General features: G+C 40.8%; 1 protein-coding gene across 26 annotated transcripts in view; it reads left to right on the top strand.

The window, feature by feature from the left end:
- Window positions 1–25,424, top strand: part of atp2b2 (ATPase plasma membrane Ca2+ transporting 2) — a 793,123-nt gene that overhangs the window by 681,799 nt on the left and 85,900 nt on the right. For all 26 annotated transcript variants that reach the window (XM_048547367.2, XM_059649827.1, XM_048547364.2 and 23 more), the window contains 2 exons: window positions 7,858–8,099; window positions 8,963–9,197. In XM_048547367.2, the coding sequence (XP_048403324.1) occupies window positions 7,858–8,099; window positions 8,963–9,197 (477 nt within the window). The remainder of the gene's footprint in view (window positions 1–7,857; window positions 8,100–8,962; window positions 9,198–25,424) is intronic.

Here is a 25,424-nt window from a genome sequence, read left to right on the forward strand (position 1 = left end):
GCTTGGGTTTCCGCTGTGTGCTCCGGTTTCTTCCAACAGTCTAAAGATGTGCAGGTTAGGTGGATTTGCCATGGTAAATGCAGGGTTAAACAGATATTGTAAGGGGCTGGGTTTAGGTGTGTTGCTGTTTGGAGGTTCAGTGCAGATGTGATGCGCTCAACAGCCTTCTTTCATTCCTTGAATAATCTATGATTCTAGGAGTCTGTGTCCATATACAGCAAGCCCTGGATAATGTCCAGGGTTAGGCTGGTAATTTACAAGTAAAACATTAATGTTACATAAGTGCTGGGCAATGACGAACCCAAATAAGAGAATCTAATCATCTCCCTTCGACAGTCAGTGGTATTACCATCACTGGATTCCCTCATTATCAACATCCTTGAGATTAGCATTGATCAGAAACTGAGCTGAACTACCCAAATAAACACTGTGACGACAAAAATAAATCAGAAACTTGGAGTTCTGCAGTGAGTAGCTTGCCTCCTGACTTCATAAAGTCTGTTAACCATCAATAAGTCGCAAGTCAGGAGTGAGAAGGAATATTCTTCATTTGGCTAACCCAGTGCAGTTACAACAGGAAAGAGGCTGAACACTCTCCAGATAAAAGCAGTCTGTTTGATTCACTGCCCTTCCATCCCTGACGCACTGTCAGATGTGTGTACATTCGACAAGATGCACTGTAGCAACTCACTAAGGTTCCCTTGGCAGTATCTTTCAAACTCACAACACTACCACTGCAAGGGCAGCAGATGCATGAGAACACCACAACCTGCAAACTTCCCTCCAATTTGCCGTCATCTCCACTTAGAACTACGTTGTCTTTCCTTCGGTGTTGATGGGGCAAAATCCTGGAACACTCTTCCTAAGCAGATATACGGACTGCAGTGGTTCAAGAATGTGGCTCACCGCCAACTTGGGGTGGCACAGTGACACAGTGATTGGCACTGCTGCCTCACAATGCCAGGGCCTCGGGTTCGATTCCACCTTCGGGTGCCCTGTGTGTGTGGAGTTTGCACATGCTCCCCGTGTCTGCGTGGGTTTCCTTAGGGAACATTGGTTTCCTCCCACAGTCCAAAGATGTGCAGGCTAGGTGGATTGGCCATGTTAAATTGCCCATAGCGTTCAAGGCTATGTAGATGGGTTACAGGGAAAGGGGTGATGAGTCTGGGTGGGGTGCTCTGAGGGTTGGTGTGGACTTGTTGAACCACAATGTTGGAAGGATTTAGTTTTTGACCATGTTATGAGCGGACCTTCCATAGCCACTAAGTCCTGGAGTGGAGCCAAAATGTAGGGACATTAACCACGGTACTAAAAGATGTCTTCTAGACTCCAAATTGTGACAATGTAAAGGCTTAGCTGAGGGCACTCGTGAAGGTAGGTATGGGATTGTTGAACATTGTGGTGAGTTGAGAACCAGAGGCTAAGATGTTAGTAGTTAGGAATTGCAGTGACTTGGGGGAGGTTTTGTTTTACCACACCATTCGCAGTAGAAGTGGAACTGTAAGGGGGTTAGAAATACGAATGGTAGGGGAATGCAAGGAAATCATGTGGCTGATGAATAAAAATGAAATTAATAAAGAAATTGATTTATTTGTCTCTATTGTAAAGCTTCATTTGTACCGGAATGATAAAACTCATTACCCACTCGCTTCAGAGAATTAATTAAGGTTGTTATTTTAGATCATTTCAATGCAATGGATTTTTGAATTACTTGCCTTCAGTTCATAAGTGAAGTGTCCAGGATGAACATTTATGTATTAACAGTCCTCCTAATGTTTCATCATGTCCAATTTGCTTTCGACTGAAGTTTGTTTCCTCAACTTGTTTCCTCATCTCACTGCCATTTTTACTTACTTTGAAATTATTTTGAAGTTTCACTCCAGGTCATTTAGTTAGCTTCATATTGAAACATGTTTAAGGCATACTGTCAATTATAATCCTTTCATACATTTTTCTGAAGGTTATTCTATTTCAAGGAACAGAATACAACAATATCACAAAACTACTCCAGCTAAAATAATCCACCCTTTCTCTTCCATACTACTGCTCCCAAACCCCATCCCAACCCAAAGCTACAACTTTTGATTTTATGTGGAACTGTTCATATGAAAAACACCATGGAATCCATTTTCCAGTGATCACTTCTACTGGGAGGGAGAGAAAAGACAAAATCCCGATCCTGCCAGCTGGACAAAATGTGAGTTGAGAGGCCAAAAGTGCCAATCCTAGGTCCCAGAGGATGAATATTGATAAGATCATCAAAAATTCTGCCTCTGAGAATGCTCTCCAGTTAAGGATTGAAGACAATTGCCCAAGGCCACGTAGTCACTCGGAAACTCTCCGGCACCACCTGGTCGGCAGATTTTGTCTCACCGATATGAGCTACAAATGTCAATAAGGGAATGAGAGAGCCCCTCCATCTTGAGGTGACCTCTGAAGAGCTTTTCAAAAATGAGAAGTAAAAAATGACCACAATTGCAGGCTGTCAGCCTGCAGCCCTCTGGCTATTAGGGAAATGTGGGGCAAGGAGGTTAAAATTGAGACCTGACACCAAGACAGTAACTCAGTTCATCGCTGGCCTTTATGTGCACTGGTAGAGCTACCTGTCCCATGGCTTCTGAAGAGTGCCCTGAATACGTAGTTTAATTGGCCTGTTTGGCCAGCCATTGCCGGTCAGCTGGCTGCATTAATATCACCCTCCTGCCAATCTAGCCACAATGAAAATTGCCCAGAAGCTGCAGCTTGGTGTCATACTGCCATTTCTTGTCTGGTAACAGGGAACATAAGGCACACCTCCACCCTGCCGAGAAGGATGAAAGCTTTCAGACTCCCAAACCCAAATCAGGCTTCTTTCACATGTCACAAACGGCACCTTGTAGATTGGAGAAGCTCAACAATCGAAGGGTGATGAGAAATATACTCCTTCAGCTGCAAAACCCAGAAAATGTGGGCCAGTTAAACGAGCAGGATGTATGTAAAGCATTAGATACTGATATGGCATTTTCAAGAGGGCTTCAGTTTTTCCTTCTGTTGCTATTTTTTTCTTAATTTATTTTTGATTAGTTGCAGGTAGCATTTTATATTAAATACCAATTGGTAAACTATACAAAGCATGCAGTTACAGCAGGTTTCTGGTGAAATTATATGAACATAACTGAGATGGAATGATGAGGCTCCTAACTGTTGCTGGCCATGGCCCACCCATTTCAGGCAGAAAATGGCAGTGAGCTGAACGCTGGTGGGAATGACACAATTCACTCACTGGGTTACCAGCCTGCTCCTGTCTTACTTTGGAGTGGTTTGGGAGTGAAGGGAGAAGAGGATAAAAATAACCCTCCACATCCCCACTATCTCATGTAGCTTGTTTTGTTTTGTCTGTTCTCTTGGTGTTTAAGTTGAATTCCTTGTCAAAGAACTGATCAAGGTCTGTGAAATTTTAGTCAGCAGCCACAGTTCAAAAGCTTTGCCAAAGCTATACATTGATCTAACCTAGCATGGCCAGAATTTTATAAATGATTAAAATTTTAAAAGTCTGGCTCCCCCTGGGGTCTATACATACCATGTATTAATGACTGAAATGGCTCTCAGTCTGGAGGCCACTGCACCTACCCCATCACACAGAACATCCAGAATATGAATGACTCAGTTAGCTAGAAATCTTATAGTCCTTCAAAGCTTGAAGTAATCCAATTTAATTTGTATGAAAATTAAAGATGATTTAACTTGAGTCTTCTACAGTACTGTTGTAATTTGATGTCTCCTCCCTATTATTTAGCATGCTTTACTGTTTAAATGACAATATTTGGCTGAGATACTGAAATTTGAACAGGTTTACAAACCTTTGATTTAAATTTCAACTTTGAACTTTTTTAGAATTGTACTTCTTTCGTGACAAAAATACTCTGAAAGTTTTTGCGAACCATTTTAATAGATTATAACAAATCAAATGGCAAAAGACAAATGGGGCCCAATGTGTACCTGAATCAGTGTCCTATAGAATGAAAGCCTGAAACTGAGGAGTGGGTGCCTTGGAAATGGAAGAGACATGGCGTAGACTAGGGCTGTCAGATATTAGGGGAAATTTGCTAGGGGAAGAAATTCAAAGATTAGGTAGTGTTGAGGAAGCAGGGAGGTTGCAGAAGGATTTGGAAAGGCTAGGAGAGTGGGCAAAGATGTAGCAGAGGGAATACAATGTGGGAAACTGTAAGGTTGTGCACTTTGTTGGAAGAATCGATGCATAGATGATTTTCTAGATGTGAAAAAGCACAGGAAATCTGAAGCAAGAAGGGACCAAGCATCCTCATTCAGGATTCTCTTAAAGTTAACATGCATATTCAGTTAGCAGTTAGGAAGACAAAGTAATGTCAGCATTAATTTTGCGAGGGCTAGAATACATGAGCAGAGATGTACTGCTGAGATTGTATGAGGCTCTGGTGAGACTGCATTTGGAATTTGTGAGCAGTTTTGGGTCCCGTATCTGAGGAAAGATGTGCTGGCCTTGGAGAGTGTCCAGAGGAGGTTTACAAGAATGGTCCCAGGATGAAGGATTTGTCAAATGAGGAATGGTTGTGGACTCTGTTTCTTTACCAAAGGGAATTTAGAATGATGAGAGGCGATCTCATTGAAACTTACGAATACTGAGAGGACTGGACAGATTAGACATGTAGAAGATTCTTCAACTAGTAGAAGAGACTAAGTCCCAAGTCCACAGCCTTGGAGTGAATGAAAAACACTTTAGAACAGTGAGGAGTGGAATGTCTTCAGCCAGAGGATGGTTAATCTGTGGAATTTATTGCCACAGAAGGTTATGAAAGCCAAGCCATTGAGTATATTTACAATAGAGATAAATAGGTTGTTGATTAGTAAAGAGATCAAGGGTTACGGGGAGAAGGAAGGAGAATGGGATTGAGAAACATTTCAGCCATCATTGAATGACATATTAGATTTGATGGGCTGTGTGACCCTATATGTTATGGTATTATGGAAAATCTCACAAAATGTCACATTACATCAAAAAAACTCATGGGCTAGCATTACTACAGATTTCACAAGAACAAGTTTGCATTGGATGTTGTAGTGGAACCTGGTGGGCCATGTCAAATTTAATAATAATGTAAGCAGAACGCAGGAACATGTGGTCTGAAGGCTGTTCGTTTGAATGCCCTCTTTTGTCTTCCACTCTTCACTGCACGAGGCTACTTTTGTGCATGTTCTAACAGCAAGTTACAGTGAATTGTTGCCCAGAGCAGATCACCTGCCCACACTCTCAGCTGGTAATGGCCTATGAAATAAAGAGTCTAAAGATGTAAGGAAATTGCAACATAACTTGTAGGAAACCATGTCATTAAACCGACACTCAGCAGAGAGACCTGACCTCTAATATAGAATTTGTTATGGGGTTTTTATTCCTTCCGAGAAAAGAGATGCTTGCATTTATATAACACTTCTTCAAAGAATTCATTGACGTGACAATGTTTCACACACTGAATTGCATTTGGAGTGCTTTGTCTACATAAGAAATGGCAGACTGCATGCAGAATATCCGGTAAGCATCAGTGGGCGTCATATTCAACTCTGTTTTTGTGTTACCAGTTAATAGAGGATTATTGCCCAGAACAATTTGCACTTTTCTGAATTGTGCTGTGGAATCTTTAATATCCATCTGCACAGAGATATGCGATCTTGATTTAACATTTAATTTGAAAGGATGACACCACTGACAATCCAGCATTGCCTTAGTGCAACAGTGACATTTTGAAAATTTGAATCCTGATATAATGAATGCCAGCTCAAATATATTTTGTTTGAAAGTATCTCCAGAGGTTTTATCTAAGGGATGAATGTCCTTGCCACTTCAGTGGATTACTGGTTCCTCATGTGCTCAAGAAACTCTTTGTGGTGGGAAGATCAGACTTATGACATTTCTGGCATTACTTTACTTTGGAAGTTTGCACAAATTCTCATGGCTGGCCTCCAAGTCCCAATTGATCCCACTTATTATGTGGAGAACAAATATTGCTGAAGCTCCAGGTCTTTTTGTGCCACACTCCTGGTGCTCTCTGGACAGCTTCCCCCCCAATTCTGTGGGGTGTGCCAGTTCTGCAGATGTCAGAAACATCTGGGCCTGAAGAGTCTGCAGAGTTTCAGTGGTAATGTCTTTGGTTGTCTTTATTTTTAAGAGGAAATGTTTAGTCATTTTATCAATTAAAAGAGTTAAATCATTGGCTTATCCCACTCCCTTTTCCTATGTGCGCTGTGGCCCTCACTATGGGCACTTCCTTGTATGGTCATAGACGAAAAGGAAGAGGAGCAGTGGTGCAGAGGAGAGTCAGCTGTTATTTAAGAAGAATCTAACTCAACAGATATTACCTACTTCTGCAACGACAAGCAAGGGTAGGTCAAGAGTGAGCATTGCCAAGGAATTGGGTATGAAAATACATTATCTAGGAAGTATTTGGACAGCCCCAGTCAGCTACTTCACAGATGGGACACATTCACCTGCACACAGTCCTCTGGGACTATGGCAGTCAAAAAAGTAGGTGGAAACCTACAACTGTGCATCCACATAGGAAGGCAGGGTATAAATTTTGAGTCTACAATCTGCACTATGCCGGCAGAGGTCCTGTCAGTGATCTCTACAGAAAGAGCAAGAAGGTTTGGGGGGGTACATGGAGAAAACTCTCAGACTCAATTATTTATTTGCAGTATTAATTAGGATAATACATATGAAGTCTTATCAACTATTTTAGCTGAGTTATTTGAATGTTGTTGCAAAAAGTCATTACTTTTTTTTTGCTTCCTGAACATGCATTTTTGGAAATGCACAATTACGTGCAAAAAGAATGAATGAAATGCCAATGGCATTGTATTTGGAATGGAATATTCTTATCAGATTCAGTGCAATTAATTTAATTTTTCTACCCAGCATGCACATGCTGCTCTAATGTATAATGTATAACAATGCTAAATTTCAAGTTTCTTGTTTAAATTGTCAAGAGAGTGACACTAAATATTAATATGAAAGCAAAGGAGTACAGATGTAGGAAACCTGAAATAAAACCAGAAAAACTGAAAATACTCAGTCAGTCAGGCAGCAGCACCTATGAAGTTATGAAGATAAGAACAGAATTAACATGTTTTTACAATATCTTCTTTTATGAGATGTGGTCATCTCTAGTTGCCCTTGCATGAATTGCTTGCCAGGGCATTTCAGAGGGGAATTAAGTGTCAATGACATTGATATGGATCTGGACCTACATACGACAGTCCAGCACAGTACAGGCCCTTTGGTTCATGATGTTGTGCGGACCTATTATCCTACTAAGATCAATCTGCCCTGCATACCCTACATTATACTATCATCCATGTGCCTATCCAAGAGTCGCTTAAATGTGTTTAATGTATCTGGCTCCCCTACCACTTCCGGCAGCACATTCCACACGCCCACCACTCTGTGTGAAGAACCTACCTCCGACATCTCCCTTACATCTTCCTTCAGTCATCTTAAAATTATGTCCCCTTGTAATAGTCATTTCTGCCCTACATATAGGTCAGATTGGATAAAGACAGCAGATTCCCTTCCCTGCTCCTCTGATGCTGCTTTGCCTGCTGCGTTCATCCAGCTCTACACCTTGTTATCTCAGATTCTCCAGCATTGGTAGTTCCCACTAGCTCTGTGATCATTAGGAGTTGTCTGAAAAATTGAGTGTTGTGATTGTGGTCCAAGATGTTGAACTCAGTGTTCAGCCCTGAAGGCTGAATTGTGTGAAGTAAAAGTCAAGTGCTATTCCTTCAACCAGGTTCTACCTTTAACTAACTATAAGATGTCAATAGATAATAAACCTTTCTTTCTCGCAGCCTCCAGAGAAGGAAGTTGCTCTACCCCGTCAAGTTGGGAACAAAACCGAGTGTGGGCTGTTGGGACTTGTCTTGGACTTGAAGCGAGATTACCAAACTGTTCGAGATCAGACACCAGAAGAGAAACTGTACAAAGTCTATACATTCAACTCTGAGAGAAAGTCCATGAGTACTGTGATCAAAATGCAAGATGGAAGCTTTCGAATGTATAGCAAAGGAGCCTCAGAAATTGTCTTAAAAAAGTAATTACATTGAAATAATACAAATGCATACACTTTAACATGAAAGACATATTGTTAATGATATTTTTTGCATAATGTCATAGTGTCGCAATCAAGGCTACACATATACTCTAGTTCGATAAATCATAATTTCATGGTACAGATCATTGTTAATAAAACACTTTGTTGAATCGTTTCATCTCAGATTCATCAGAACAATTCTCTGATTCAAGGGGAGAAAAATAAATCATTTAGTCAGCATGGGAGAGGAGTGCTGACTAGTGGACAAAGTGGACTGTGGCTAAGGCAATGCCTCTTCTAATCAATCAGTGTTCACTTGCCAGCCATTCAGCCCTGTGCTAAGATGTAATATGAACGTTCTTCTCCCCTTGAATTTGTATTCTTGTGAATTGTTCTAATGAGTACAAGACAAATAGCTTTGAAAAAAATACGCCAGTTTGCAACACTATGCATCTCCATAAGGTGCTTCACACAAATACCAAAACTGTGTTGTAAATGCAGTCAGTTTCCATGGCATATTGTAGACTTTCATCTAAAAATAGGTTAGAAGTGGATTGTTTTGTGATCAGATATGTCTGTAAAAGAAAAATATAATAATTGGTTGTTGACACGAGCTTTCAGAGTTGCGCTATGTCCTTCCATCATGTCAAATTCTGTGTTAAATTCTGCCACAGAGCATCTGAGATTTTATTTTCAATGGCATTGAGATTGAAGTCCATATTGCAACTTGACTGTGCTCTTCTTGAGTAGTGTGTTTCAGTTATTAGCAGGACTGTTTCCTTCAAATTGACTCATTGAGAATTCAGGTATTTTCAAATGGCTGTGCATAATTAACTCATAAACACTTTTATTTTCCGTTCTAGATGTTCAAACATCCTAAATGCTGCAGGAGAGGCACGAGTCTTCAGGCCTCGAGATCGTGATGAGATGGTAAAGAAAGTGATCGAACCCATGGCTTGTGATGGATTGAGGACCATTTGTATTGCCTTCCGTGATTTTCCAGGTAGTCCAGAACCTGACTGGGAAAACGAAAATGATATTTTAATGGACCTGACCTGTATAGCTGTAGTTGGCATTGAGGACCCAGTGAGACCAGAGGTAAGCAACTAAAATTATAATTTGCAGTAGATTTTGTTGGAAGGATGAATCTTTAGATCACCAGTTTTGAGGACATTAGCATCATGATTTACAGATTAAGTCACAAATGAATGCCCAGTTTTCGTGATGTGATATTGTACAATCCAAAGTGAGAAAGCAAAATTTTCAAAGTGCTAGAACTGTGAAATAAAATCCAAAAATGCTGCAAATTACTCATTCAGCCACGCAGTGACATGGAGAGAGAAACAGATGTAAACCTTCAGGTTGTTGATCTTTTCGCAGTAGCAAGCAACTGGTTCTGAAATATCATTTGAATTGTGAATATTTTTCATTGGCTCTATAAGTGTCTGCAGTAAATGAAATACATTCTCCTGTATGAGTCAAATGAAGACTTGTAATTCAATTTGTACTTAATTTAATACACCAGGAACTCTGAATTAGCTTGATTTTTGATAGAATATTTAACACATTTGACAATTTTAAGTTTGGAGTTCCAGTCTTCGGAATTTCTTCCACAGATCTTTTTGACAGGTCTTTTCCTTTTGAATGAATACATTACAGATACAGAAAATGTTAGAAATACTCAGCATGTCTGACAGCATCTGTGGAGAGCAACTGAGTTAATGTTTCCAGTCAAAGACTAGGAGGACTCTCGACCTGTAATTTCTTCAGATTTGCTGAGCAATTTTAGATTTTTCTGCAATTATTTCAGATTGTGCGCATCTGCAATGTTCTTAATTTTGTTGCAGAACAGATAAAACTGAGTTTTCTATACATTTTAAAAAGACATGATAAATATATGGAATACAATTCTGTAACATTATCCGAAGAGCATAAGGCTTTTATGACTGTTAGAAAATTATATCAAAATATTAATTACTACAGTTAAATAGTTTTGCAGGGAAAATAATAAAATCCACATCAACCTCCTCATTAAGTCAGTTAGTGCCTCATGGGAATTATGAGCCAAGCAGTCTGTCTTCCCATCATGTATTTGAGTGCAGAGTACTGCACCACAAAATGTATCAATCATATCAATATGCAACTCAATTTAATGATACATATAATTACAGATGCTCTTTGACCAACTCATCTACTCAGATTTGCAGTCCTAAGGAACATTGCACCCTTCCCTCGTACGCCCCCTCCCTTGCCTCCTGGCTTTGATCTCCCATAGTGACAGTGGTTATTTTTAAACTGTTTCTCGTTGGTTAAGGCCTCTGTGCAACCACCAGAAGTCAGCGAGAGTGCTAAAATCATCTGAGTTGCAGCTGTGGTGCAGTCCAAACTGTAACTCTCATTGTTGAAGGCTCCACTGACTAAACGAGAAGCTGATCTTAAACATTGTGCTGAAAGCAAAATACAGTTTGAGAAATACATACTGATTGAAGGGATAGAGAGCTATAAATGAAAGAAAGGAAAAGTTAAAAGAAATTTCAATTGTTTTCTTTTTTCCGTCTCCAATACAGATATACTTCTGAGGGAATAAGCTTCCACTTGTTAAATCAATTTTTCAGGGTCAAAGAGGCCATTCACAGCTAATAGACTCTTGCCAAGAATTTAAACATCAGTTCTTGCTGAATACATCAGTCCTAACTTTTTTAGTCTTTCTTTAGAATGGAAAAGTATTCTAAGTTCTCAAATGCAGCAGATATTTCAATTTAAAAGCTTTTATTGAAGACAAACACCCATTACACACTGCGGAGGAATAGGTCATCTCTAACAATGACTCAAGATGGATATCTGAAATCATTTTACATCATGGGGAGAGATGGATTCCATAACCCCCCAATCGCCTCCACCCCACCTAAAATCATTGGTCTACCAACAGGCATATGTTCACATATGATTATGATCCATAAGGTGATAAATCTGTCGGTTGCAAAATCAAAGATTCCAGACCACAACATCAATCTCAGACATTTCCATCACAGTCTAGCAGAGCTGATTCAGATGATGACCAACTGCAACAGCTCAAAAAGATCATCACCAACAGTTGGCCTGAACCCATCCACTGGGTCCCCAAGCTAGTTATTTCTTTCTAGCCATCCACAGATAAACTAAGATTCTCTAAGAATGGAATCATCCACACAAACAAGTTTCAATTCCATGAGTTCTGTATCAAGGCATGCTAGACCACATTTCTTTAGATCACATGAATGCAGAATAAAACTAACAGATTAGCACGTGAATCCATATGTTGACCTGACGCTTATGAGGACATCAATCAACAAAATGGATTGTGAGAAATGTGTCCATTCAATAAACTTCAACAATCAAGAGAATGTCTCTGTCCAAAGAACATTCCTTACAAGTCCTGGTGCAAGATTGCTGCTAATATTTTCTATGTTCTAGAACACGATTAGATTCTAGTGACTATTTCACTAAATTCCCTTTTGTGCAACAAACTCGTGTCATGGTTTTTGACATATTCATCTCCATGGCCTATATGTCCTGTGTACCACATTAGATTGTGTCTGGTACACCTTCCAAGATGTGCAGGAAATGCAGCATTCAACACATTATGTATTGTCCTCACTATCCTCAGTTGAATGTTCTCACACAGCTTGTGCTGGAAAATTTATGATCATTAAATGGAAAGTGACTTTCCAGAAGTTTAGATTGTTAGTTATTTAAATCTACATAAGCAGTGGCTTACCCTCACTAATAGCTCTCCAGGTTGGGAGCCGATCATCACAATTGTTGCCTCCTACACTCTCGCCACACAACAACATTGCACATGTGTTGTTGAAAAGAAGGGAGAAAACCGAACAGGAACACAATCAATGAGTGTGCAGACAATTATCTCAACATCAAACAGCACAATGTGTGCAGGTTTGAGATTTTCACAAAAACACACAGGTTTGTGAGAAGATACTACATTGCTGTGTCAACGCTAGGGCATATGACATTGTGATGTCAAGTCCTGTGAAGAAACAGATGGCATATCACCCACACATGCATATCTTTATGCATCCTTGTCCCAATATTTTCAGTACAGGGTTCTCATCCTTAAAAAGGAAAAGAGGGGTTTTGTATCATAGCATAGATTCTAAATCAGATAAGCCTGTCCTTTAAGACCAATTGCATGCCGTCATGACATGTGGCATTCTGGAATAAGATAAATAAACAGAACAACTGGGATGGAAGGAAATAGGGAGAATTAATGTCAAATTGGATCGGAAAAGGAGAGAAAATTAAGTAACTGCTATCTTTTAAACACCAATAATGGTGTTGAATTGCCATTATTAAATTGCTATCAGGAAAAACTGACTGAATTTCAATCCACATACCTGTCCTGTTTATAATCCTTTTGTTGCTACTTAATAAGCTAACTATGTTGGAATAGCCTTTTTACTTTCTTATTAATTTCCCATCAAACACATTTCCTGAGGCTGGAAGGTAATTTTAAATTAAAAGGAAGTGTTTAGATGAGAATAGAACATATGGCCTGCTGTCACTTCAGATGTCACAGTGGCTATCTAATTTTTTATTAGTTTCATAGCTGTTGCTGTCCATTTAGCAAGTGCCTGTTTTACAATGGGTGAAAGTAAACATTATCATGGCATTCTGTGCATGAAAGTGACTAGTAGTAATTGTTTTGCCAAGACAGCTATCAGTAGAAAACTGACTGAAGCAGTGAGTGGTGGATGGTTGGGGGCTGGAGAGCTGGCACCAGCTGACATAATCAACCCCACCCAGCCTGCCCTCCCTGGAAGTTAAAGATAGTTATAATCATATAGCCAAAGCACTCATGCTCATCTTCAGGATAGCATAACACAGCATTTAATAAGTTATACTTTAGCAAAATATTGTCATCTTAAAACTTTTTGGAATTTACCTTTACAATGCCAGTGAAAGACTTCCATTGATAAACATAAACATGGTATTGACGTAATAATAATAGCAATTCATGACTGAGTCAGTGCATTCTTAGAATTTCTGTTCAAGGGAGCGAGTTAAATTAATGAATTACCACAAGATAAAACTTACAACTTGATCCCAAATATGATTCTTATTTCTCTCTGTAGAGGCATTTTCTGGCCTAAAGCCTGATTACCCACGTTATAAATCAGAGCACAATTGTCACTTAGGACTATGCATTCCCTATGTGGAAAGAAGAGGCATTATTAGTAGAGCCACAAGTCAGAAAGACATACTTAGTAATTTCACAACCCTGTGATCAATTCTAATTAGGCTGTATCATCAGTTATAGGAGCTGACATCTCTCAAACTTTAGGTAGCCCTTCAGGCAAGTGAACTATTTCAAACAAGAAATTTCTTCTGAGAGATGGTTATTTGAATAACACAATATCACACTCATTGTAATTCAACTGTTTGATATCAAATTTAGTTCATCTTTCATTCTCCCTAAGTAAGCTTGAAGGAAATCTTCATTTTAATTGATCAATGCTTTTGGGTCAAAATTGCCTCAGCTAATCGAAACAGATAGAGATGTATTCCCGCAAATTTGGAGCGTGCAACATAGTCCATACATTTTAGTTCCACAGTTTCACACAATGAAAACTATTGTAAAGTGTCACATTGCTTATCATTTATTAATTACAGAGTGCAAGTGTGATTTTATGCTTAGGAATACAAAAAATAGAGTTAAATGTGGTGGTAGAAGCTTTATTTTCAGTTAAATCTAACCAGTTGTTTTGGAATGCGGAGTTTGTTGGTCAATGCAGTTGTGCAGGTAAGAATAAAAAGATGCTCGGAGCCCACTCATTTGAGCTTTGCAAAATGACGTGAGCAAAAGAAGTGCTTATTAAAAATGTGTCCACAGAGGTGCTACTAGTTGTTGTGAGTCATTGAGTCATCCGCAGTACATTATTCTCAAGCCAGATGCTTCTTCAAGAACCAGCAAAGAAGTCAGGTCAAGATAATAAAATGTGAGGCTGGATGAACACAGCAGGCCAAGCAGGAGCACAAAAGCTGATGTTTTGGGCCTAGACCCTTTATCAGAGAGGGGGATGGGGAGAGGGAACTGGAATAAATAGGGAGAGAGGGGGAGGCGGACCGAAGATGGAGAGTAAAGAAGATAGGTGGAGAGAGTGTAGGTGGGGAGGTAGGGAGGGGATAGGTCAATCCAGGGAAGACGGACAGGTCAAGGAGGTGGGATGAGGTTAGTAGGTAGCTGGGGGTGCAGCTTGGGGTGGGAGGAAGGGATGGGTGAGAGGAAGAACCGGTTAGGGAGGCAGAGACAGGTTGGACTGGTTTTGGGATGCAGTGGGTGGGGGGGAAGAGCTGGGCTGGTTGTGTGGTGCAGTGGGGGGAGGGGACGAACTGGGCTGGTTTAGGGATGCAGTAGGGGAAGGGGAGATTTTGAAACTGGTGAAGTCCACATTGATACCATTAGGCTGCAGGGTTCCCAGGCGGAATATGAGTTGCTGTTCCTGCAACCTTCGGGTGGCATCATTGTGGCAGTGCAGGAGGCCCATGATGGACATGTCATCAAGAGAATGGGAGGGGGAGTGGAAATGGTTTGCGACTGGGAGGTGCAGTTGTTTGTTGCGAACTGAGCGGAGGTGTTCTGCAAAGCGGTCCCCAAGCCTCCGCTTGGTTTCCCCAATGTAGAGGAAGCCGCACCGGGTACAGTGGATGCAGTATACCACATTGGCAGATGTGCAGGTGAACCTCTGCTTAATGTGGAATGTCATCTTGGGGCCTGGGATGGGGGTGAGGGAGGAGGTGTGGGGACAAGTGTAGCATTTCCTGCGGTTGCAGGGGAAGGTGCCGGGTGTGGTGGGGTTGGAGGGCAGTGTGGAGCGAACAAGTGAGTCACGGAGAGAGTGGTCTCTCCGGAAAGTAGACAGGGAGGGGATGGAAAAATGTCTTGGGTGGTGGGGTCGGATTGTAAATGGCGGAAGTGTCGGAGGATAATGCGTTGTATCCGGAGGTTGGTAGGGTGGTGTGTGAGAACGAGGAAGTCAGGTCATTTCTTTCAGCTGGTGAATGACATCAAGAGGTGGAAAGGAAATTAACCTTCAATAAAAAGAAAGATTAACCTAGTATTATATTTGAATCTTCTCACTTTACAGGACATCATTCTATGTGCACAAAACATAGTCAGTCAGTTGACTTAATAGGTAAGGTAACCATTACTGGGTGCAAAAATTTTTATATGCAACTAAGTAAGACACAATGATTCCAGGAAGCATTGAAACATACACAAGCTGCATTTCTTAGAAGTTATTTAGAGCAAGCGGAATGGCAGAAACGTAAGTTAGTGTCTTTAAAGTCAAAGCCTTCCTCTCCATTGTGGCTGTTAAACATCCTCATAATTTTTAAGTTTCTCTGGTCTGAATACACTTTCTTAAAGATGTGAATTTTCAGGACAAATATGCCCACAATTTAGCATGAACTGAGAATTTCTTTTAGAAAACAATCATTCTTAGAATGGGGAGCACCAATGACAAGGCTAGCATTCATTGCCTGTTCCCAATAATCATTGAGAAGGTGGTCTTTTTAAATTACAACAATCTTTACGGTTCGCTATATGCACAGTGCTGGTAAAGGAGTTCCAGGACCCAAAGACAGTGAATGAACAGTGATGTAGTTCCAAAGTCAGGTCTGTGATTAGAATGTAAGTTGCGTCTGCTGCATTTGATTTTCTAGGCGGTAGAGGTCAAGAATTTGGAAGGTGTATTCAATGGAGCCTTGGCAAGTTGCAACAATGTATCTTATAGTGGTGCATGCAGCTACTGTGCATCACAGCAAAGGAGAGAGTGAATGCTTAGGGTGGCAAATTGGCAACCAAGCGAGTGTGCTGCTTTATCTGGTTTAGTACAGGCCCAGATCCAGGCCACCAGAGCCTTTTTCTCCACTGGTTCCAAATCTCTAGGAAAGGGGTCATCGCTGCTTCTCTTCCTGTTCCTTTGGCCTGTACAGCCTTTTCTCTCAGCTTTTGGGTGTTCATTGCCAGTCGTCCAAACAAGAAAAGCACAGTACCTGTCCTGGTGGCAGCTTGATTGTCCATGATAGTACCACAGGAATATTTCTTGGATGGAGCAGTGCTAGAATCAATTCTGCTAGCTAAAGGCCCTTCGCACATATGCTGCCATGTGTCTGACAGGAGATGCTGCTGCTTGGCCATTGTCAGTGATAGGGCTGCTAAGCCCTTTCCAGCAATCTCAAATGCATGCCTCGTCCTATGCAAGGTTGTTGGGTAAGCAATTTGTGATACTGTCCATCTTGACATATTGTATGAGCACTTTAACGTGCAGCACTGACACCAGGTTTGAGGTTTGGGACCAGGGTTGCTGGTTTCCTCCAAGTGATCTTCATTCAGGCACTTAGTTCGACTGCTGGGCCAGTATCCCTTTCCCATCATAGTGGAGGAAGGAGTTTCCTCTATAATCACAGAAACCTTGAAGAGGACCTGCAGGGAGGGCTCAGTAAACCAGGGATGGCCCCGAATAGTCTTTCAACTACATTTAGTCATCCCATGATCTTCAGGGTTCCATCTAGATGTGTCTGTAGATGATTCCATTTGTCAGAATTCTAGCAGCTCTTTACAATGGCACAGTGCTTCCAGAGGTGTGATCACTCACTGTCCATGCAGCGTGAGTGAGTTCCTCTGACAGTTAAATGGCAAGTTGCACGGCATGGACTTTTGGCCCATACCCCTGTATGTGAGTAGCATTGACTGCTGTCTGTTATAAAATCCGGCCATTGCAGAAAATCCCCTGGCAGTGAAAGTGCAACCTCAGGATGAATATACAAACACTGAGCTGTTCGAGACTACTCTGCCATTCAACAAGATTATGTCTGATCTGGTTTTAACCTCAATTCTGTATCCTTCCATATACCTGACAATATTTCATTCCCTTGATCATCAATCTGCCCCCTGTCTTCAAAATATTTAAAGATTTCACATCCAATTCCTTTTGTTTGAACCCTGTGAGAGGAGAAACTGTTTCCTCATTTCAGTCTTAAAAGTCAGTATTTGTGGCCTCAAAGTTTTCTGTGGCTTTCATGCAAAGGTGGAGCAGGGAACAGTACAGGACAATGCCCACCAAAAGATCCGTGCCTGAATTATTAGCCACTAATATTTTAATTCTATAGCAACAAATGACTTATGATGGCTGACGCTATGTTAGAAGGTGTCCTGTTCATATGCTGTCATGCATGGCATTGAATATGATACATGAACCTGTGATTTTACCTCAACCCCCTCGGAAAACAAAAGAAACACTTTTCCAAGAAGGAGTGAGTGCACACTTTAAAATCTGTCAATTAAAGTGAGAATAAAAATTGAATGTGCTCAAGAGCAAAGCATTTTTATCTAAATTAGTTTGAATTTGCAAAGCCAGCATTTGGTTTTGAGTAGTTCAATCCTGACAGGATTTTTATCATTTTTAATTTATCATTTTTGGGATCTGGATATCCATGGCTAAATTACCTGAGAGGATTGTGTTAAGTCTGCTTCAGTCCTTAAGGTGAAGGTGCTTCCAGAGTGCTGTCTGATCAGAGTTTGAAGATTTGGTGATGTCATAAAGAGGGAACATTGATCTGTGAGTTGAAAGTGCTCCAGTGCATCTGCTGCCGTTGATCCCCTAGACAGTGGGAATTGCAAATTTTGGAGATCCTGGCGAATTGCTGTTATATGCCTGATAGATAGTACACCCACAGAAACAGCATTCCAGCAATACTGGAGGTGCTTTTAACCAATGAAAGGGGTATTGGTGAAAGGAATAGCTTTTCTCTGAATGGTACTGAGCCTTTAGATGTTGCTGTGGTTGCGTCAATCCAGAAAAATGAAAGATGTTTCATCAAATTGCTGACTCGTGGATAAATGTGCAGACGGGGAAAAAAAAAGAATTATTTGTGGAAGTGTCAAGGAGATGCAGAGGTAGGTGAAGAATCTGTTTCAGTGTTGCATTATTCAACTGTGTCTCTTTTATCTCTCTCTCTCTCATGGATTCCATCATATTACATCTGTCAGCTTATTGAAGCTGCTTAAAAGCCTGAAAGATATCATATATTTATAAGCGAATGTTAAACTATTGCCCAGCTCTCACCTCTGCCCACTAACTGCATCGTGCAGATGCCAATAGTAACTTCAAAGAAGTGACGTGTGGATGTATAAATAACATAACGTTCAAAGTATTGAATCCATAGATATAATCTGTGAACACTTTGACCAATGCATTGATTTCTTTCAGTGCTCTTCAGTACAAGCCCTTTTCTAGATTTTATTGTTTGTGTTTTTGATTGCTGATGCTGTAAGTATCTATAGGGACATTTGTTAAAAAATGTACAGAAAGCATGCAAGTTATATAGATGAGCTAACCCCACTGAATCTGACCAGATCTGTTTCTCTTTCTGGTTGAATTAAAGCGAAAGACTGGAGAGGCTGCCAACCTGAACCAAACAGAAACAATGATAGAGAAGTTCAACAGGTCACGCAGCCTCTGTGGAGAGAGAAACAGAGCAAACATTTTGAGTCTTTCTTCAAAATGTTTGACATTCTCAAGAAAAATCATACTGGACTTGAAACTTTAGTTCTATTTCTCACAGCTGCTCCACAGTTTCAGCCAAATCTGTTTCTCCGTCTTCATATCCAATCTAGTAACCTGCTGTACAACTCCATCCAGTTTAGAAGGTGAAGCTGCTAAAGACTGTTTCATTAAAATAGGAGGCCTTCCTGTAACACAGTGGTAACGTCCCTAGCCCTGGATTCAGGGGTCTGGATTCAAGTCCAACCTGCTCCAGAGGTGTGTAATGACATCTCTGAACAAGTTGATTATAACAAAGGGTTGAATAAAAAATGTTTTTTAAAAAAATTACAATATGGTGCTGTCTTTATGGCACTGCGGTAGTGTCCCTACCCTTGGACAGGAGGCCAGGTTTCAAGTCCCACCCGCTCCAGGTATGTGTAATAACATACCTGAAAAGGGTGTTTAGAATAATAAGTTAATTTTTAAAAAAATTAAAATTAAAAGGGGGCAATCTTGTGACATAGTGGCAGTGTTCCTAGCCCTGGACTGGGAGGCCTGGGTTCAAGTCCCATCTGTTCCAGAGGTATGTAATAACATCTGTTATTATAATATTGATTATAAAAATATGTTAGATAAAAAAACATTAAAATTAAATCAGGGACCTCTTGTGGTAATGTCTCTACCCCTGGACCAGGGAGCCCAGATGAAGTCTCACTTGCTCTAGAGGTGTATAATAACATCCCTAAACAGGTTGATTAGAAACATAGGTTATTTTCTGTAAAAAAAGTTTAATCGGGCTCTAGCATGTCCCTACCTCTGAGGAAGAAGCCCCAAGTTCGGGTCCCACCTGCTCCAGAGGCATGTCACAGCAGGTTCATTAGAAAATATAAAATATGTCTTGTCCATTCTCAGGTAGATCTCTTGATGATGTTTTGTGCTTAAATGAAGTGTAGCAGTTCTGGATGAGGAGGAAGAATTGAAACTGGTGAACTTAGTTTGTTCACATAGTGCCTATAATCTGATCTCCTGACACAGGACCACCCAAATTGACTAATACTTCAAGCTTTAGTCATTAGTTCCTTCATCATTGCTGGAAGAGAATGTGGGGAAATGATTTACATTTAAAATTGCACCTTTCATGATCTCAGGACATGTGGCTAGATACTCAGGGATCAAAATAACTGAAGCCCTAAGGGAGCACTGAGAACATTGGAACTGATGGCATTGTTGCCAATTTTGCAGATGACAAAAGATAGGTGGAGGAACAAGTGGTGTTGAGGAAGTGGAGGCTGCAAAAGGACTTGGACAGGCTAGGAGAGTGGGCAAAGTAGTGGCAGATAGAATATATTGTGGGAAAATGTGAGATTATCCACTTTTGGGGGGGAAGAATAGAGGCATGGAACACTTTCTAAATGGGAAAAGGTTTGGAAATCTGGAGCATAAAGGGAGTTGGGAGTCCTAGTTCAGGATTCTGTTAAAGTTAACATGTGGGTTCAGTTGGCGGTTAGGAAGGCAAATGCAGTCTTAGCATTCATGTCAAGAGGGCTAGAATGCCAGAGCTGAAATGTACTGCTGAGTCTCTGTAAGGCTCTGGTCAGACCGCAGTTGGAATATGTGAGCAGTCTTGGGCCCCATATCTAGAGAAGGATATGCTGGCATTGAAGGTGATCCAGAGAAAGTTTACAAGAATGATTCTGGGATGAAGGGCTTGAGTGTGACGAAAGGACTCTGTGTGTATACTTGATGGAGTTTAGAAGGAGGAGGGGGGATCTAATTGAAACTTACAGAATTCTGAGAGGTGTGAATAGAGTGGATGTGGAGAAGAACTAAGATTAGAGGGAGTTCTTCAGTTAGAAGGTGGTGAATCTGTAGAACTCATTGCTGCAGAAGGCTGTGGAAGCAACTCATTGAGTGTATTATAGACAGAGATAGATAGGCTCTTGATTGGTAAGGGATCAAAGGTTACCGGGAGAAGGCAGGAGAATGGGGTTGAGAAGTATATCAGCCATTATTGAATGGTAGAGCAAACACAATAGGCCAAATGGTCTAATTGTGCTCCTATATATTGTGGTTTTATTGTCTTATGGTACAGAATGTGAAAGGGGAAGCAAAATGAAAATCAAGTGAGTGAAAGTGGGGCGGTGGAGGGGTTGGACAGGAATAAAAAATGGTAGATGAAACAAAGTAAAATCCAAAGATATTTTTAAGTACAGTACAGGTAAAAAGATGATGAGAGAAGGAGTATGATCTGTTAAGGATGACAGTGGTAATTTGTATGTGGATCTGGAGAATGTAATTAGGGTTCTAAATAAATACCCTTTACTGGTGTTCACAGGTGAGAGGGACAAAGTGAGGGAACAAAGGCTTAAAGATCAGCAGAAGGATCATAATAAACGTAAAGAAACTAGCATAGACAGGAAAGAGGCTCTGAGTGGTCACGCAGGCTGAAAAGTACATAAATCTCCAGAGTTGGATGAACTTTATCGCACACTGTTGGTGAAGCAAGGGAGAAATAGTAGGAGCACTGGTAATAATGCTGAATTCTTCTGTGGCTGCAGAAGAGGTGTTAAGGACTGGAGGACAGCCAATGGGTAGTGTTATCCAAGAAGGGAGAGGGATAAACCAGGAATCATCAGCCTGGTCAGTCTCAGCTCATTGATGAGAAAACTATTGAAAGCAGTTTTAAGAGAGAGAATTTATCTGCATTTGGAGAGGCAAGAATTAATCAAGAACAGTCAGGTGGTGGGAATCAGGAACTCACTACCTATGCAGGTGGTGGAGGCAGAAATGCTCATAACATTTCCAAACTGTTTACATGTACACTTGCAAGGCCAAGGCATACAAGGCTGCCAGCCAAATGCTGGAAAATGGGATTCAAATGGTCAGGTGACTGCTTTTGACAATGACTCTAACCCAAAGGATTTTGCACATAATGAGGTAAATTGGTAGCGCAGTCTCCAAACCTAAAACAAATTACAAGCTTAAAGCTACATAACAATGTGAAATTTGAGGCATATCGAGTGTTCACAAGTATGACTTTTGATTTCCGCAAACTTTAATTTCCATCTGTATGTGAGTCCATGCAGTTAATGAAGTCGCTATTCTCTCCTCGCTGCTCCGTCAAAAAAATCACATAGCAGTGGTTTTGCCTTGTGTTTATTAATTATTCATGAAATTCACTTGAGCAGACCTTGACACAATCTTGTTTCAGTTGTATTTGAAGTCTTACGCTCTTCTGACTTCAGAAAGTAGATATAGTTTTAACTTACTGCACTTAGTATATGTAAAAATCATCTTCACATCAATAAATCTCACCGTTATAATTCGGCCTGCCATACGGGAATCAAAATAGGTAAGGTTGTCAGATTCAATCAAACATAATAGGACTCTGCTGGGAGTTGCGCGTTATATGTATAAATAACAAAACCCCTTGTGATTCTGTTGCTGCATTATTGCCATCGTAAAATTTACCAGAGGATGTCTTAAAGCTATGGCTGTGCCAACAGAGGAACAAGTGCAGAGCAGATTGTGTACATTGCAGACACCTACATTATGGCTGGGATGCCCTGAATATGTCATTTGATGGATTATACTGACTTCTGGAGCATACTGCAGGATCTGAATAATTTAGATCAAATATTTTGTCATTTCTCCTCAAAATCTACTCTGAAGAGATTTACAGTAGGAGAAAGAGGATGTAGGAGGGTTCTTTTTCAGACTGTAGGCCAGTGACCAGTGGTGTTGCACAGGGATCAGTACTGGGTCCACTTTTGCTTACCATTTATATAAATGATTTGTATGAGAATATAGGAGGCATGGTTAATAAGTTTGCAGATGACACCAAAATTGGTGGTATAGTGGACAGTGAAGAAGGTTATCTAAGAGTACAATGGGATCTTGATCAAAGTACTGAGGATTGGCAGATGGAGTTTAATTTGGATAAGTACGACAAATTGCATTTTCATAAAACAAACAAGGGCAAGAATTAGACAATTAATGTTAGGGTTCCGGGGAGAATAGAGAGACCAAGGGGTTCAGGTACATAATTGTTTGAAATTTGTTTCAAAGGTGGACAGGGTGGTTAAGAAGTTGTTTAGCACGCGTCATTGTTCAGACCTTTGATGAGAGGAGTTGGGATGTTAAGTTGAGGTTGTACAGGATGTTGGTGAGGCCTCTTCTGGAGTACTGATCACCAGTAACAATATAGGAAGGATATTTTTAAACAAGAGAGGGTTCAGAAAAGATTTACCAGAATGTTGCTGGGAAAGGAGGGTTGAATTATAAAAGTAGGCTGATTAGGCTGAGACGTTTTTCACATCAATATATCTTACTGTTACAATTCTGCCTGAATTGGTGACGTTATAGAAGGTTATAAAATCATGAGGGGCATAGATAAGGTGAGTAGCAAAGGTTTTTACCCTAAATGTGGGGAGTTCAGTACCAGGGGGCATATTTAAAAAGGACATGAGGAGCAACTTTTTGACTCAGTGTGGTTATCGTGTGCAGTGAAATGCCAGAGGAAGTGATGGATGCAGGTACAGTTACAACTTTTAAAAAACATGTGGATAAATACATTAAAAGGAAAGGTTTGGAAGGATGTGGGCCAGATGAAGGCAGGTGGGACTAGTTTAGCTTGGCATGGACTGGTTGTACTGAAGGGTCTGTTTCTGTGCTGTCTGACTCTGACACCATAACGCAAGTACATTACAAACATACAAACAAACCTATGAAAGGAGTGAGTAAAGACCATTGAATCAAGTTTACCTTTTTTGTTAGGCTCCCACATATCACTAGCTTGTTTTAAATTTATTCACGGAATGTGGACGTCACTGGCTGAGTAAGTATTTATTGCTGGATTCATGTGTTTGATGCCAGACCAGGTAAGGATGAAAATTTCCAGAGGGTTTTTCCAACAATGGTTTCATCACTATCATTCTCGTCAGAAGACTCCTAATTCTAGATTTGTATTGAATTCAATGTGTTATGTTGTGATTCGAACCCAAGGCCCCAGAACATTGATAATAAAATGTGAGGCTGGATGAACACAGCAGGCCAAGCAGCATCTCAGGAGCACAAAAGCTGACGTTTCGGGCCTAGACCCTTCATCAGAGAGGGGGATGGGGGGAGGGAACTGGAATAAATAGGGAGAGAGGGGGAGGCGGACCGAAGATGGAGAGTAAAGAAGATAGGTGGAGAAGGTGTGGGTGGGGAGGTAGGGAGGGGATAGGTCAGTCCAGGGAAGACGGACAGGTCAAGGAGGTGGGATGAGGTTAGTAGGTAGCTGGGGGTGCGGCTTGGGGTGGGAGGAAGGGATGGGTGAGAGGAAGAACCGGTTAGGGAGGCAGAGACAGGTTGGACTGGTTTTGGGATGCAGTGGGTGGGGGGGAAGAGCTGGGCTGGTTGTGTGGTGCAGTGGGGGGAGGGGATGAACTGGGCTGGTTTAGGGATGCAGTGGGGGAAGGGGAGATTTTGAAACTGGTGAAGTCCACATTGATACCATATGGCTGCAGTCCACATTGATACCATATGGCTGCAGTCCACATTGATACCATATGGCTGCAGTCCACATTGATACCATATGGCAGAACATTACCTGGTTTTCAGGATTAATAATCCAGCAATAATACCACTCGACTGTTACTACCCCTAGATGTGATGAATGTTGTTCAATCTCTGATTGGAGTTTACTTAAAATAATTGGAATATACCCCAATTGTAATTCTACTGTTCTAACCAAAGTGATCAAAATCTATCTGCATTGCCTAACCCATTTAGAATCTGGAAGACAGCAATTATTTCATTTTCCAATCTTCTCTTTTCTAGGGAAGCATATCCAGTTTACATAACGCCCCCTTGTAATGCAACCCTTTCTTCTCAAAAAGCTGGTTTTGTTTGGTTAAGGAGACAGAGAAAAAGAGGCTGGAACAAAAGCTGGTAAATATAGGGTGAAGGCCAAAGGCACAATCAAAGAGAAGTGCTTAAAGGAGACTCAAAGCCATAGAGACAGTGAGGCAAAATAGTTTTCTCAGAGAACTGGAGAAAGCAAGGGCACCATTAGTGAAAGTTTGAAACTCAGTGGATTGGATGACATGAAATATGAATTGGCCTGGCTCAGATACATAGTAAAGGTACAGTGTCCAGTAAGATGGAAAATTAAGAGACACTGAAGGACTTTGAAAGTGATGATGTGGATTTTGGAGCTGGCTCACTGGGGCATGAGTCATGGAGAAGCTGATCTGACTCCACAAAAATTACGAAGGCCTTGGAGATGTCTCCCCCAGCAATGGTCTGGAATGTAAAGTTAAGGCTTGCTTCCCACACTCTCATTGCATCCCAATGAAAACTGGAGGTGCTGGAAATGGTAGCAGAAATCCCATACTCAGATTCTGGCTGACATTTTTAAGAGGCTCTGGCAATCATTGCTACACAGCTGAAATCTCAGCCTTTTTCCCTTTGTTACCCAGTATCTCAATTCTAATGTTAATATCATCTGCTTCTCTTGTGAACACAGGCCGATGCAAAGTATCCTTGCAGCAGTTGTCTTCACAAAGATTTTTATTTTAGTGCCCAATTAGATCTGCTATTCCGTTTAACTTTACTTTTTTTAAATATATATATTATAAGAAAAGCTTGATGTCCCTTTTATATTACCTACTAACACATAATTGCTTTGGGGTGACTCAATTTAACTGGGAACTATTGGACAAAAACTACAAGACAGTGGTGACAAGGAGATGAATCATGAAAGAAGGAAAATAGAAACAAACGGACTAGTGATTGG

Source organism: Stegostoma tigrinum, chromosome 11 (assembly GCF_030684315.1).
Source record: "Stegostoma tigrinum isolate sSteTig4 chromosome 11, sSteTig4.hap1, whole genome shotgun sequence".
In the NCBI taxonomy this organism is placed as follows: Eukaryota; Metazoa; Chordata; class Chondrichthyes; order Orectolobiformes; family Stegostomatidae; genus Stegostoma; species Stegostoma tigrinum.